General features: G+C 49.0%; 1 protein-coding gene across 1 annotated transcript in view; it reads left to right on the top strand.

Annotated features, from left to right (window-relative positions):
* Positions 1-16,018, top strand: part of Ttc39c (tetratricopeptide repeat domain 39C) — an 89,617-nt gene that overhangs the window by 32,275 nt on the left and 41,324 nt on the right. The window contains exons 2-4 of the mRNA XM_028876682.2: positions 2,107-2,155; positions 3,674-3,802; positions 5,656-5,770. Coding sequence (XP_028732515.1) covers positions 2,107-2,155; positions 3,674-3,802; positions 5,656-5,770 — 293 coding nt within the window. The remainder of the gene's footprint in view (positions 1-2,106; positions 2,156-3,673; positions 3,803-5,655; positions 5,771-16,018) is intronic.

The following is a 16,018-nucleotide window of genomic DNA, read 5'->3' on the forward strand; positions in this document are numbered from 1 at the left end:
GTCCACATGTGTTTCCATTTAAATGATAAGATGGTATGCGAACTAACGGACAAGACTTGGTGCCCTGCATAATTAATTCCTGTGGTTCTCAGGAATCTAATTTTAGCCGAGATGATGAAGCAGAAGCAGCCGTGGAGAGTTGGCGGAACCGCGGGCAGGGTGGGAAGTGGCCGTGTTGAAACCGTCTGCTCTGGAGCGCAGGCCACTCCTCATTGACCTCTCCACTGCCTGCTGAGGAGGACACCGGAGGAGCCGGGGCCTGTGCCACATCCAGACTCCAGTGTGCTGTAGAGTGAGAACGGACAGCTTGTGTGTGGAGGGCCGTGGAGTCACGACCCAGACCCCAGCTAAGGTCGGGGGGTGTGAGTGTGACAGACCCCCAGCTAAGGTCGGGGGTGTGAGTGTGACAGACCTCCAGCTAAGGTCGGGGGTGTGAGTGTGACAGACCTCCAGCTAAGGTCGGGGGGGGTGTGAATGTGTGACAGACCCCAGCTAAGGTCGGGGGTGTGAGTGTGACACAGACCTCCAGCTAAGGTCAGGAGTGTGAGTGTGACAGACCTCCAGCTAAGGTCGGGTGTGAGTGTGACACAGACCCCCAGCTAAGGTCGGGTGGTGTGAGTGTGACACAGACCCCCAGCTAAGGTCGGGTGTGAGTGTGACAGACCTCCAGCTAAGGTTGTGTGTGAGTGTGACGCAGACCTCCAGCTAAGGTCAGGAGTGTGAGTGTGACACAGACCTCCAGCTAAGGTCGGGGGTGTGAGTGTGACAGACCTCCAGCTAAGGTCGGGTGTGAGTGTGACAGACCTCCAGCTAAGGTCGGGTGTGAGTGTGACACAGACCTCCAGCTAAGGTCAGGAGTGTGAGTGTGACGCAGACCCCCAGCGAAGGCTAAGTGCTGCTTTGGGTTCTTCACAAGTGAGCTGACCTTCCTGTTTGTCATGTTGCTGATTTCCGAGTCCTTCTAGTGGGGACAGGCAGCTGGACGGCAGCTAAGGCTGGGCAGAAGTGCAAAGTGCCAGCAGGTTAGCACGCCACATAAATACCGTCTTAACGTCTCCCTCCACGCGAGCCCGTGCGTGTATTTTGACTGTGGTTCGCCCTCTGGCAGTCTGTCTCATGTAGGATATTCCTCAGGCAGAGGTGTGGATGTTTGTACACATGGGGGCTCACTTTCTCTCCCTTACACACACACACACACACACACACACACACACACACACACACACACACTTCATGTTGGGCACAATCTAATAAATTTTTAGTAGGGGCGTATACTGGCCGTGTATTTACATAGTGAAAAATTAGCTACATTTTTGTTGTTGTTTTGTTTCCATTTGAGAGCACAGGACTTTCTTTTCCTCACACAGTTTACAGAGATCTGGGTTTGCATTGGTTTCTAGTGTGATGGAGACTGTGTTCTTGCATGTTTTCCACTCCCTTGGCGTTGACTGGTCTCCCCTTGGGCTCACTGCAGAATTGGCCAATGACAGTGTCCCAGTGGAGAGTGGGTGTGTCATGGGGTTCTCAACCTTGGGTGATGAGTTTGAGAGTTCAGGCCAGGTGGTGGCACCCTTTGATCTGCTCTACAAATCAAACTGACTTCATGTGTGTTCTGTTTGCTGTTTTGTTTTGTTTGTTTTTGAAGTAGGATCTTGTCCTGTAGCTCAACTTCGTGATCCTCCTGCCTCAGCCAACCAAGCACTGGTATTGCAGGCCTGCACTACCATGCCCTTACATGTGTGAAGTTTGGATTCAGTTTTGCACTTTAAAAACGGATCCCCACCTTCCTCTGGCTGTGGTCTAGCAATGTTAGTGTAGCTTTCCATTTATAACTTTATATTGACCGTCAGCTCCTTGGTGGCCACAATTAAAAAGTTTACTAAGGCAGCATGTTATAACCGAGCACTGAGACCTCCCTGGCTTTGAAGAGTCAGAGGTGGAGTCGGGAAGCATCTCGCCTCTTCAAATTCTTGGTACAATTTAATCTGCTTGCTCACCTTCCCTCTGTCCAGCGAATGGAGCTATGGAACGATATATCCTGTTTTACCAAATGTTTTAAAGTAAGAAGTCCAATAAAATGTTTTTTTTTTTTCATTTCTTTAACAGAAATCATAGTCCGTTAATGAGTTTTGGGGCCAGCTTTGTCAGCTTTTTGGTAAGTTGATATCCAAAGAGACATTGCTATGAACAGTATAAACTAACACTGTTGGCCTGCCGCCTCTGTAGACACTATTGTAGAAAAGCTAGAGTTTTTCCCCCATTATCCAATGTCCGTGAGATAAATGTTCTCCCCAGGTTTAAAAATAAAATGCTTATATATAATTTTTGAGAGTTATATTTTTCCAAACCTGACTTTTTTAGAATAAAAATCTAACTGAAAGTCCATCAAAGATTAAGATGGTGTGTGACAAGAGGAAAAGTCTTTGGTGAGAAAGGTCAGCAAAAGGTCAGCTCCAAACCTGAGTAACAGCAGCCTAGAAGATGAGTTCAGCGAGCGAGCTAAAGAATTGCTGTACTCCTGCTGGAGAGCGGGGGAGATGGGGAGGGGGGATACGGGGGGGATGGAGGAGGGATAGGGAAGATGGGGAGATACGGAGAAGGAGGAGATAGGGAAATGGGGGAGATGGGTTACCATAGTGTTTCCAGTCAGTTAGTCAGTATAGGAAGTGGGATGCTTTTGTTTTTCAGAAATGCTTGTCACACAAACTAGTTTTAAACATATTTTTTAAAAGATCATCATAAAATTGTGTAATGGGGAAACTGTGCTGAGTAAATACTAAAGGGAGAGAAAATTTACAATCGAGATTGAGAAAGGTAGCAGCCAGTGGCCTGCTGTAGACAGCCTACACTCCAGCTATTGACTCTCTCTTAATGGAACAAAAGTTTTGAGGCCTCCTCCTTGTAGTAATGCTAGCTCCATACCTAGGGAAAGATTCTTCTAGATGGAACTGTAACATTAGTGTCTGTCTTAGTTATTTTTCCTGTGGCTGGAAAAAATACCAGTCAAAAACAACTGAAGAGAGGAGGGTTTGTTGTGGGTCACAGTTTGAGGTTTTAGTCCATAATGGTAAGGGCCAGCCTGGGAAAGGTAGGGGATCCCATCTCTTTTTTTATTTTTTAAAGATTTGTTTATTTATTATGTATACAGTGTCCTGTCTGCATGGATGCCTGCAGGTCAGCAGAGGCCACCAGATATCTCATTATAGATGGCTGTGAGCCACCATGTGGTGGCTGGGAATTGAACTCAGGACCTCTGGAAGAGCAGCCAGTGTTCTCAACCACTGAGCCATCTCTCCAGCCCCTAACTATTCTTTTGCTAGAATTATTTTGTTCAGTATTTAAGCCAGATATCCATCAGTGGGTAGAGTGAAACATGGGACACTGTCATAAAAACCGAGTCAAAAATGAGAGCTTTCTATTAAGTTTACTTTTAAGAAAGAGTATAAAAGACAACTATAAGGACATTCACCACCATATACTTTTTCATGCTGGCATAATCGAGATATAAAGTCTTATTTTCTACTGAGATTATAGTTTCTTTAGTGACTAGGGAGTGCTGTAACAGTGTGACCCCTTTCACTTGAGAATGATTGAGATGCTTTTCCTAGTGTGGCATCTCATGGTGACAAAGCCTATATTTACTGACTCACTCGTCCTTTCTGTTTCCCGGAAGAATGCCATGATGACATTCGAGGAAGAGAAGATGCAGGTGGCGTGTGATGACTTAAAAACTACGGAAAAGCTGTGTGAAAGTGAAGAGGCCGGAGTCATCGAAACGATTAAGAATAAAATTAAGAAGAACGTAAGTGCCTCGGCTCTAGCTTGTGGGTGTTACCATTCCCTAAGCAGGGGTGCTGAGATGTCTGAGAAGGGAGAAAGTTAGATAAAGGCAGAGGCAGGCAGGCAGTATGTGATGTGGCTGCCAGCTTTAGGTTCTTCCCTTGATCCCCTCAGTGATGGACTGCAACATGGAATTGAAGATCAAATAAACCCCTTTCCTAAGCTGCTTTTAGTTGGGTTAATTTATCACAGCAGAAGTGAGAGCAGTGTAGCCCTGGGAAGGCTCTTGAGGTGAGGGTTTCCTGTGTGTGGTTAAACACACAGGGATGGTGGCTGATAGAATAACCATGTGTTGGCGTGTTTCTGGAATCCAGCTGTTGACCTAAGCTTCCTGGGAGTTGCTGCCTTTGGTTATAAGAGAAGTCTCAGTAAAGTCACCGTCCGGGATGGGGAGACAGCTCAGTTGTGAATTGCTTGCTGTGGACACACAAGGACTTGGGCTCAGTCCCCAGAGCCCACAGAACAGACCAGGCATGACGGCATGTACTTACAACCTCAGCACCGGGGAGGCACAGATGGGACAGCCTAGCCTAACCAGTCTAAAGGCAAGGTGTGGTGTGGTGAGATGCCTCACTGGGTAAAGGCTCTTGCTGCCAAATCTACAGCTGAGTTCAATCAGCAGGGCCCATGTGGTAGAAGGAGAGAACTGACTACCACTGGCCCTACATGCATACAGTGGTGTACACATGTGCACGTGCACACACATACGCACATAGACACAGACACATACACACACGCAGGCACACACAGAAACACATACGCACACACATTGGACTCAGTGGATGGCTACAGCGTTGCACTTCACATTTTACCTGGTAATAATGTTTTCTCTAACTGTAAGTTCATTCCCATGCGGGCCGAGGTCATCCCTGCGCTGTGTCACCGACATTGTGATGGCCTCACGGCCTAAACGCAGCGCTGCGTGCTGCAGGAGCTCCTCAGCCCTCTGGCGACCCTGCATGGTAGATGCTGTTACCTGAAGGACAGAGGGCACGGATGGACATTTTCTGTACCAGCGACTGCTGGGGCTGGACACGGAGCCACAGTGACTGTGATGGGTTATGTTAAAGTTTAACAAGACGAGGGAAGTGGTCATTCTGTTGTGTTTTTCACATGCACTGTTGACATACACAGTAGAAACATGTATTTCTTACACCACTCTGAAACTATGTACAGTTACTTCAGTCTGTTCTGTGTCATGATGTTTTTTCCCATTCCGTTTAGAAACATCCTTATGACAGAGACTAGCATTAAAAATGTAATTTGACTTTCTGCTTTTTTTGCTTCCATCTCTTAAATTTTGGGTATAGTTTCTGATATAGTTAGAGGTAATTTTTGATTTCAGGATTTATTCTGATTAGGCTATGTAACCAGTTTCTCACCCTTGCATTTCAGTTACCCACTGCGAAGGATGCACCCTAATATTAGTGTTCCCTAAAGGCAGGCTATAAAATGGCTTTCAGGATGTCTGCTGTGTGTGTATACTAATGTCTTTCATGTGCATTAAAAATTTACTTTGTCTGAAAAAAGATGGATCCCTTATAGTTTTTATTGTCATTTTTCATGTTTCTCATAAATTCCATTCCCATCACTTACAATATGGTGCTGCATTACAGTGTTCTCTAGGACAGCAAATTGTTGACAGAGCTGGAGTGAAGCAGCATGTGAGAGGCCTGGTCTTGCTTTAGAGTGGCCTCCAGGCTCCACAGTTCCCCTGGGAGTCACCTTGTACCATAGAGCTGTAGATGTGGACATTTGGAGGCTGTGTTTTTCTCAGGTGTGATTTCTGATGTTTGCTTTCTCTTCACAATGCAGGTTGATGCCCGCAAATCTGCCCCCTCAATGGTTGATCGACTTCAGAGGCAAATCATTATTGCTGACTGTCAGGTCTACCTGGCTGTGCTGTCATTTGTGAAGCAAGAGCTGTCAGGTAAGTGGAGCAGTTTTAATGCTCTCAGTGTTCTGTGAACACATTTTTAATGCTGCCACTGTAAGTAAATTTGTTGCAACTCTGTGGGTTTGGTATCCTGACTACTTGGGGAGTCAGGCAACACCTTGAGCTGCTTAGAACAGCTGGCTGGAGCTGCAAAGAGACAGCTCAGCCCTGAAGGGAGAGGTAGCCTGGATACCTGGAGCTGCTTAGGACAGCTCTGATGGCTGGAGCTGCAAAGAGACAGCTCAGCCCTGGAAGGGAAGTCTTTCTGACAGCTCAGGAGAGTCAGGCCTGGAACTGCTTCAGCAGGGAAGGGTATCCTGACTGATTGGGAAAGTCAGGCTATACCTAGCGTGGTGGGGGATGGTCTCCCCACAGGATATAGCAATCCTGCTCCTCTGCTGGAGAGTTGCTGCAGCTGAGCTTTGCTCAGCCCCCACTTAAGGGGGCTTCCTTGCAGAGCTCTGCTTCTCCAGCCCAAGATGGTGCTTCTTTTGCTTAAGTCTGCAAAAGGGGAAACCCCTGCAAAAATATAGCAATCTCCTCTGGCTCAGGAGAAAAGTGTTACTTTTTCAGCTCTCTCTAGCTCTGTCCACTGAGGGACATTTCAGCAAGGATTTTCTGTGAAGCTCCTCTATGCTCTGTCCACTATGGGACATCTTAGCAAGGTTCTTCTGTTTACTTCCCCCTTGCTCTGTCCACTATGGTACGTCTCAGCAAGGATCTTCTCTACACCAGTGAATGAAAATCTTCACACCCAAAACTCCTTTGAGAAAGAGGTTTATTTGGAAAGGAGAAATCCAGGAGAGTAGCTGCCTCTACCAGGGTGGAGAGAACAGCCCACAACTGACCAGGCAGGGTGGTTTATACAGGATCTCTTGCGGGGCAGAGTCAACCAGTGATTGGTTAGTTTTTTTCTGCTCTAGTTTTGTGGGGTAGGGATAGAGATGGCCCTGACTTCAGAGCCAAACTGCGTTTCTTTCACTGACCTTTCTTGGCTTTTTGACACTACCTCTAAGGCCAGGGCACATTTCTTTCACTGACTCTGATTCTAGGGACCAAGAGTTATTTCTTTGGTACCGATTTCAGAGTCAGAGCATGTTTCCTTGGTTCTGGGTTTGGGGATAAAGTGTTCATTTTTCTGGCTGAGGTTCCAGACCAGGCTGTGGTTCTTTCCCTGGTCCTGGGCCCCAGGGCCAGGGTGCTACTGTCCTGCTCTGTGATTGGTTGGTTTCACAAGTCAGTTGGTCAGGGCCAGAGATGGCTCTGATCTGAGCTAAACTATGTTTTTCTCACTGGCCTTATCTGAGCCATCTTTCCCTAGTTCTGGGCTCCAGGGTCAGGGTGGGTTTCTTTAGCCAGCCCCCTTTCCCTACAGTCACTGTTCCATGGACACATTTTTAATGCTGTTCACTATTCCATGGACACATTTTTAATGCTGTTCACTGTTCCATGGACACATTTTTAATGCTGTTCACTATTCCATGGACACATTTTTAATGCTGTTCACTATTCCATGGACACATTTTTAATGCTGTTCACTATTCCATGGACACATTTTTAATGCTGTTCACTGTTCCATGGACACATTTTAATGCTGTTCACTATTCCATGGACACATTTTTAATGCTGTTCACTATTCCATGGACACATTTTTAATGCTGTTCACTATTCCATGGACACATTTTTAATGCTGTTCACTGTTCCATGGACACATTGTTAATGCTGTTCACTATTCCATGGACACATTTTTAATGCTGTTCACTATTCTCTGGACACATTTTTAATGCTGTTCACTATTCTCTGGACACAATCAATAATTTTTTTTAAATACATACATGGCAGAGCTTGGGGGCAGTGGCTACTGATTTACTACTTAGGAAATTGAAACTGTGGGAGCTTAATGTATGCTCAGCAGCGTCATTTGGTCCTGAGTCTGCATCACAGTCTTCAGTCTTAAGCTAATTTTGTCTTTCTTAGAGAAATTGCCGGTGTCTTTTATGTGGGGGCATATGATAGTGCCTTGGTCATCACGTTGTACATGTTTTTCTTTAAAGTGAAATCAAACTGGTTTGGATTTCGCTTCTCAGGAGATGGTTGTGAGCTCCTTCAGTGTCAAGTTTGTCGGGAACAGTTCCTGCTGTTCCGAGTGCCTGGTGTCACCGCGGCTTCTGCAGGTGTAGACTGTGTGGTCGATCTCTGCCCAGCACGCCAGGCTTTGGCTGCTTCCCTTTCCTGAGTCGGGTGGTTCAGATGAGTGTGGCAGGGCATGCCGTGGGTCTGATTTCCGGTGTGCTTGTGTCTCTTCGATGCTGACAGCAGAAACCTGCCCCTGTGACCAGACAGGATTTACATACAAGGGGAAATAAGAGAAGAAAACACTAAGTGGAAATCAGTTCAAATTCATTCTCCAAAACACGTTTTCTCTCAAAATTTACATGAAGATGATTTTTCCCTTTGGAATGTAATTTATACTGTTCTTTCTAGACAACTGGAAATCATTTCCTCTCCTTTTCTTCTGCGTCCGTTTCTGTCTCCTACTTGATGCTGTTTCTGTTCAGCTTCAGTTGAAAGAAAATTTAACTTTTCATTTATTTATTTTTGTCTTCTAACATTTAAACTTCCAAACATCTGTCTTTCTTTGAAATGTCCTCAGAGCACATCTGCTTTTACCGTTTGTTCTGGTTCTTTTGTGTTGTTTTTTCTTCCCTGTGACTTTTTCTCGTTACTCTCAACACCTGACTAACAAGACAACTCTAACATGCTGAGAGCTCATAGTGGTGTGAGGCAGTCAGGTGAAGTACCCCCACCCCACCTCACCCCATCGCATCCACCCCATCCCACCCCACCCCACCCACCCCACCCCACCCCACCTCACCCCACCCACCCCACCCCCCACCTCACCCCTACCCACCCCACCCCACTCCACCCCATCCCCACCTCACCCCACCCCACCTCACCCCACCCCACCCCCCCACCCCCACCCCCCCCCCCCCACCCCACCCCACCCCCCCCCCCCCATCCCCACCCCACCCATCCCCACCTCACCCTACCCCACCCCACCCCCCCCACCCCACCCCCACCTCACCCCTACCCCACCCACCCACTCCACCCCATCCCCACCTCACCCCACCCCACCCACCCCCACCCCACCCCCCTACCCCCCCCCCCCCATCCCCCACCTCACCCCTACCCCACCCCACTCCACCCCATCCCCACCTCACCCCCCCACCTCACCCACCCCACCCCACCCCACCCCACTGCATCCCACCCCACCCACCCCATCCCCACCTCACCCCACCCCACCCACCCCATCCCCACCTCACCCCACCCCACCTCACCCCATCCCCCACCCCACCCACCCCATCCCATCCCACCCATTCCCACCCCATCCCCCACCTCACCCCCACCCCACTCCTCCTTATCCCCATCCCATCCCACCCATTCCCCCCCATCCCCCACCTCACCCCCCACCCTCCCCATCCATTCCCACCCCATCCCCCACCCCACCCCTCCCCATCCCATCCCCCTATCCCCCACCTCACCCCCACTCCACCCTCCCCATCCCATTCCCACCCCATCCCCCATCTCATACACCCCATCTCACCCCCACCTGACCTCACCTCCACCTGACCTCACCTCCACCCCACTCCATCCCCACCTCATCCCACCTCACTTCACCTCACCCCCCACCCCTGCCCTGCTGATCAGAACTGTGCAGTGACTGAGGGGCAGCACACCTTACCTGGAACACCGCAGTCATGACAAGTTCTTGATCGCTCATCATTTTGCATTCTTTTTCTGATGCCCAAGAATTCTGGTGAGGAACTCATTTCAGCAGTTAAGAAAACGATCTTGCCAGGAGTGGTGGTTCACACCTTTAATTCTAGCACTCGGGAGGCAGAGGCAGGGAGATCTCTGTGAGTTTGAGGCCAGCCTGGACTAGTTCCAGGACAGTTGGGGTTCATAAAGAGACACTATCTCAAAAATTAAAAAGTATAAAGAAAATGTCTAAGAGAGAGGGTAACCAGGTGTGTTGATACACAAATCCCAGCTACTTGGGGATTGACCAAGCCTAAAGGATCCCTTGAGCCCAGGAGTTCAGGACCAGCCTGGGCAGCAAAAGAGCACACCTCTCTCTGCCTCCCCCTCTCCTCTCCCCAGTTTTATTTTTATTTCTGTATGTTGAGTACATGTTGAATACCCTTGGAAGCCAGCAGAAGGCGTCAGAGCTGGAGTTAGAGGTGGTTTCGGGCTGCCTGACGTGGGTGCTGGGTACTGAGCTCGGGTCTTTTGGAAGAGCAGTACTTATTCTTAGCTGCGGGGCCATCTCTCCAGCCCCGAGATGCTGCCTCGCAGAGAACAGAAGGTAGTCATAGAGAAGGATCAAGCATGCCGAGGAGGGTTTGGGTGAAAGCTACCGAAGGTTGCAGAACGGATTCAGGTGCCCTCCATTGGCCCACACAGCAGTTACAGAGCTCCCGAGAGTGCCAGCACTGAGTGAGGTCAGCAAGCAAGGTGTGGGTCCCTCCTCCAGTGTAGACGCCCAGACAATATCCTTTGTTTCCCATGATCCCAGTTAGAAAATGGCCAGGCACTGTTATAGAAATAGTGAAAAGATTCTGCTAAAAGACAAAAAAAAGTCAGGTTATCACCACCGATGTTTCCACCTGGAAGAAAGGTCCTCTTTAAAGAATACTTTTTAATGAAATTGAATCTACAGTACTTTGTCTCACCTCTTCTTCGGAGATGGCAGTTTTGACAGTGTTCCTAAGCCTGGGTTTCAGAATGTAATTACAAATCACAGCATATGTTTATTGTGTAGATGGGCCACAGTGTACTTAAGGGGTTCTTGTGGGCATTTGTGTGTTCTTTATTGTGCATGCCTTTTTCTTTTCTTTCTTTCTTTCTTTCTTTCTTTCTTTCTTTCTTTCTTTCTTTCTTTCTTTCTTTCTTTCTTTCTTTCTTTCTTTCTTTCTCTCTCTCTCTCTCTCTCTCTCTCTCTCTCTCTCTCTCTCTCTCTCTCTCTCTCTTTCTTTCTTTCTTTCTTTTTTGGTTTATTAGTGGAGTGGAACCTGTATCACCCACTAACCGGGTGGCAATGCTGGGCTTGTGCCCAGACCTCCTGTGTGAGTGGGTCCTTTACTGAAATGCCATCTCACAGGACACCTTTCTGGGCTTTGCTTCCCCTTCTCCTCTCGTCTGATGCTGACAAGGATGATGTTTAATCCTGCCTGTCACAGACATATGACAGCACTGTTGGCTTTTCTGATTTATTAAATGGATACTGAATCTGAAGGGCAAGTCTCACGGACCTCCAGCCTCCGGTCATGGCTGCTTATTTGATGAAAAGTTCAGTGTTTGTGCCAGTGAGCCAATGCAGCCAGCAATGAGCTTCCCACAAATCGTCCTTTGTTTACTTGGTTGTTGGGATTGGTCCTTGCTTGTGGTCTGTTCTGCTTTTCTGGGTCTCACTCTACAGACCAGGTTGGCCTCTAATTCATTCTTCTCCTGCCCTGGACTATAAGGCATGTCCATCATGCCTGACGTCTTAGAACGTTCTCCATGGATCCACTTATAGAAAAAAATAAACCACCGGCCTCTACCTTCAGAGCTTTTCCCTCTGAGCAGTGGGCACATTGACCAGAGCCGTGCATGGGGTAAGTCTGGCTTTTTAAGGAGCACATCACCCCATCATCTCCCTCCACGTTCCAGTACGACCTTATTCCTTTGTAACTACGGTCCCCTCTTTCTTTTCTCCTCTGAACATATAACTTGGTAATAAGAGCTTATGTTGGAAACCTACCTTGTGTCACTTGCCATGGGGTTTACTTCCTTGTTTGGTTTGTGTTTGAAGACAGTCGTACCTACTGGTTGCTGTATTCTTGCCATAGTGAATGCTCAGATGGTGTTTCTGGCCTTTCCCTTCCTTTCCTGGGAGACAACCACATTTTCCTCCTTTGTCACCTAGCCCTGCCGTGACTCTCTCTCCGCCCCTCAGTCTGGCAGATTGTGCCACCACCTCCTTGTAGCCCACAATGCCGGTGTCCCCGACTCTCCCTGACATGCTCCCTGCTGCTGGAGCTGTCCTGGGATGTGTTACACCTGTGCTTTGGACACTTCCCCTGCCTGCGTCACCAGGTAGAGCCAAGTCCCTTTTGTGGTTGGCCCGCCCCTCTGGCATCCTGTGTGCTCATTCCTCGAGGTTCTTTGAAACAGCCGTGGCAGCTTGTGTCTCAGTTCACATGCCCCCCACACACTAGAAACACACTTTGCCTCCCTCTCTTGCCTAGTCAGCTGTGGCCCAAGCCTTCTTCTTTCCTCATAGGCCTCGTCAGTCCTGAGAGGGGAACCCTGTGTGTGGCCAAGTGAGCAGTTGTCACGGGATCTGGGTTGTCCTTTCTAGACCTGCTTCACTGTCGGGCTGTGAGCTCTCGGGGTAGGAACTGGCTGGTCTGTGTGCTGTTTTCCTCCTTACCCATGTGTTTCAGCACTTCCTCGGAGTCTGGCCCTGTGAGATGACAGGCGCTGATGGCCAGAGATGAAGGAGGGTGAATCTTGACCTGAGGACTGTGGTTCCGCAGGGGGAAAGGATGAGAAGTTCTAACTCAGGAAGCTCCTGTGACCAGCAGGCATGGAGTTACAGAGATTGCGTCAGAACAAGTGGTTCTGGCCCAGGAGGAAGGCCGAGGGTCTCTCCTGTCTCCTGCAGTTATAAAGAATGCACCAGGCAGGGAGGGGGCTAAGTGCTGGCCTCTAATCCCAGCACTTTGGAGACTGGGGCAGAAGGATCAGACAGTCAAGGCTAGCCTAGGCCGCAGTGCAAGGCTGCTCAAAACAAAAACAAACAAACAAACAAACAGTCCATCTCCTTCCCGTGTCTCAGATGCATGTTTGGGGCGCTCCCTGGCATGTGGTGACTGTGTACTCTGTGAATGAAAGAGGAGCAGAGGGAGGGTGCTGCCACTCAGGAAGTCAGAGGAGCAGTGAGTCTGTCCGAACTCCCTTGTCTGTGGGTGAAGACAGTGGGGAGGTGAGCTGGCCGGGGAGAATGACGTCACCTGCTGTGCTGGAAAGATGGTCCTTTGGTGAAGTGCTTGCCTCGTAAGCGTGAGACTTGAGTTCCATCCCTGGAATCCACGTGTAAAGCTGGGCATCTGGGCATGGGAACACACTCCTCCCAGCTGTGATGGAGGACAGGGGGACTTCTGAGGCCCACTAGCCACCCAGTTTCATCTACTTCCAGGCTGACTCAAAGAAGGCACACGACATTCCTGAGAAACAGTACCAAGGGTGTCTGTCCTCTGGCCTTCACATGTACCTGCTCACACACCCACACAACCATGCACCCTTCCCACAATCACTTAGATACACGCACAGACATATGCACATATGCACACACACAGTTCATCAGCTCTTTTACCTCGAAGCCTGTTTGCTGGGTCTCGGGAGGGTGAGCCTGACCGATCTGAACTGTGGGCTCCTAAGGCAGGTGCTCCTGCCAGACGTGGTCCCCGATAAGTTCCTTTGCACCCTGATAGGCCTGTCAGCCGATGCAGTAATCCAAATCAGACCAAATTAGGAAAAGGCCCGGTTTAATGGGTAAAGTGTTCCCGGGTGATTCCCCGGCCCCATAGAGAGGAGACAAGGAACTGGGGACGAGAGACCGGAAGAACCACGTGTCTGTTTTCTGGGATGCAGCTTATACACCCTGTGGGAGTGGTCTTGAGCCTCTGGGGAGGAGCTGTGTTAGGTGGGCTTTTTTTTTTTTTTTTTGGTTTTTCGAGACAGGGTTTCTCTGTGTAGCTTTGCGCCTTTCCTGGAACTCACTTGGTAGCCCAGGCTGGCCTCGAACTCACAGAGATCCGCCTGGCTCTGCCTCCCGAGTGCTGGGATTAAAGGCGTGCGCCACCACCACCCGGCGTTAGGTGGGCTTTGAAGGGGTGGGTTTAGGGAAAGAGATGGGGGAAGGGATTTGAGGTGGGTCTTCCACCAGAACAGTCCCTGTGGAAAATGACAGGGCTCCTCCAAAGGTCAACGTGGTATAACTGGACGCTTTCATTTTCTAAGAGGTCGCCCTTTCTAGGAAGGATTTCCACTCCGTGTGTGGCAGGGCTTCCTGACCCCCCTCCCTGTCTCCCTGCAGATTGATGCCTGGCCCTCACAGGGTAGGCCAAATGGTCTGTGGTTTCCTGCCTCTTTCCACCTTCTCAGGCCCAGAGAGATCACAGCAGCTGAATGATTTATATCTGCCCTTTGAGGAGCCGGCAGAAGGTCATGCCTCATGGGCCCTGAAAGCTGCGTTCTGCTAGACAGAAGGAACGTGCTCTTTGGAGGCATTGCTGGGTTATAGTTAGCCCGGCCTTTCCCCAAGGCAGAGCCTCTCCCCTGCAGAGTTGGGTGCAGGGCCAGCTGCACCCTCCACTGCATAATCTGCACAGCGGCATGCGCGGCTCCTTCCGAGGGCAGGGGGAGTCCTGGAGAGACTGTTCCAAAGCAAGCTGCTCGCAGTGGATTTCTTTCTGTGTAGTTTTGTTTGCATGCAGTTGGCTTTCTAGTCTTGAGTAGTCCAACAAGCTCTTGGATTTTAATTTTACTGACTCAAGTTAAAGCTTCCCGAGTGTGTGTGTGTCACAGTATACTTTATCCTCACAGACGCCGAGACCCATGTGCTATCTTAGGCATGAAATTCACTGTATTTTTATTTGGTAAGAATGGGGTTTTCACTTTGTGGCACTCAGTGTTTCTTTACTGACTGAGTTCTATGCAGGTAGGAATTGGTGGATTTTTCCTGTTGGGTACTGGTGCTGCTTGCTTTTTTCTCGGTCCTCTGCTGGGGTCTAGATTGTTAAACTTCATTTTCCCAAGTTTGGACATTGCCCTTATTTCTTTAGCTGTCCAGCTAACCCCTCGGCTGGCCTTGATTGGCCGCAGTGCCCTTGCCCCGCCTCTGTCTTATCCCTTGGCTGGTTTTGATTGGCTGCCGTGCCCTTACCCCGCCTCTGTCACCTGTTGTCTATTCCTCAATGCTGCTTCCTCCTAAATCAAGATTCTACTTCCTTTAATAAGGAAAACACAGGGTAAATGGAGCCAAATTTTCCTTCTCAATCCCAGATAAGGATGGAGGGAGAGAGGAGGAAGACTTTTAGGTGCTTGTTTTCTGGGAGAAAAATGAATGTTGAGAAAGTCAAAAGGAGAGTTTCACTCCTAAGCTCAGGGTTTGTTTACGTGGGGGACAAGAACATCCGTGCAGCTCCTGAAGAAGAGATTCTGGAACACGTTTATTTCTCCTGGGTTTACCTAGTCGATGTCTGAGATGGATTGTCCGTGCAGTAACTTCTGTCCAGTTCAACTAAATATGATGTCTCAATAAAATCTTAGATTCATAATAAGAAATGTAGGCAGGCTTTGGGAATTTGCATTTGTTATCACGTTTATTTATTTTGTTTGTGCAAAGGATGGGGAAATGCATGCCCCACGTGTCTGTGGGGATCAGAGGACAGCTTGCAGGGATCAGTTCTCTTCTTCTACCGTATGGGTCCCTGGGATCAAATTCGGGTCGTCGGGCTCAGGGCAGGTACCCTTATTTCTGAGCCATCATACTGGTCCAGGCTACTTAGTCTTCCTTTTTTATTCTTACCCTGTTCTTTTAGATGGACAAAGACTCCAGAACATTCACCACTCAGAATGTTCATTGTGATTCCATAGGAAATGCAGACATCCGTTGTTGGGAAATTGGTATGCTTGAGTATATTGTATTATATTGGCTAGAACACCCCCTGCAAAATACCCACAGGACTCAGGGCACAATCACAATGTGGTTCATGACAACAGGATGTAGGGTGGAATCAGCAAAGTGGAGGATGTCTGGGGCAAAGATGAGACCAAGCACAGGTTCCCAAGGGTGCCACTCTCCAGAAGAGTCACATGCTTTTCTCAGCAATGATTGAAGACACAAAATAAGTGTTACCATGAGGACATCTCCTTCAGACCCCAGGCCCAGCTTTATTACAGGGGGCCAGTTCTGTAGGCATCCCCTGCCTCACACATCCCCACATTCCAGACTTTCAGGCAAATCCAGGTGTCCCCAGAGCCAAGTCTTCTGAAATCTGAGCTTTCTGCCTAGCCAGGGACACACATGGCAGACAGGCCTTTAGAAGGACAGCGGGCAGGACCACTGGGTTCATTCTTTTCTGTATGTACTAACGAGGAGTATGGAGATCCAGCCCCTCGATAGTCCCCTCC

This window comes from Peromyscus leucopus, chromosome 19 (assembly GCF_004664715.2).
Source record: "Peromyscus leucopus breed LL Stock chromosome 19, UCI_PerLeu_2.1, whole genome shotgun sequence".
Classification (NCBI taxonomy): domain Eukaryota; kingdom Metazoa; phylum Chordata; class Mammalia; order Rodentia; family Cricetidae; genus Peromyscus; species Peromyscus leucopus.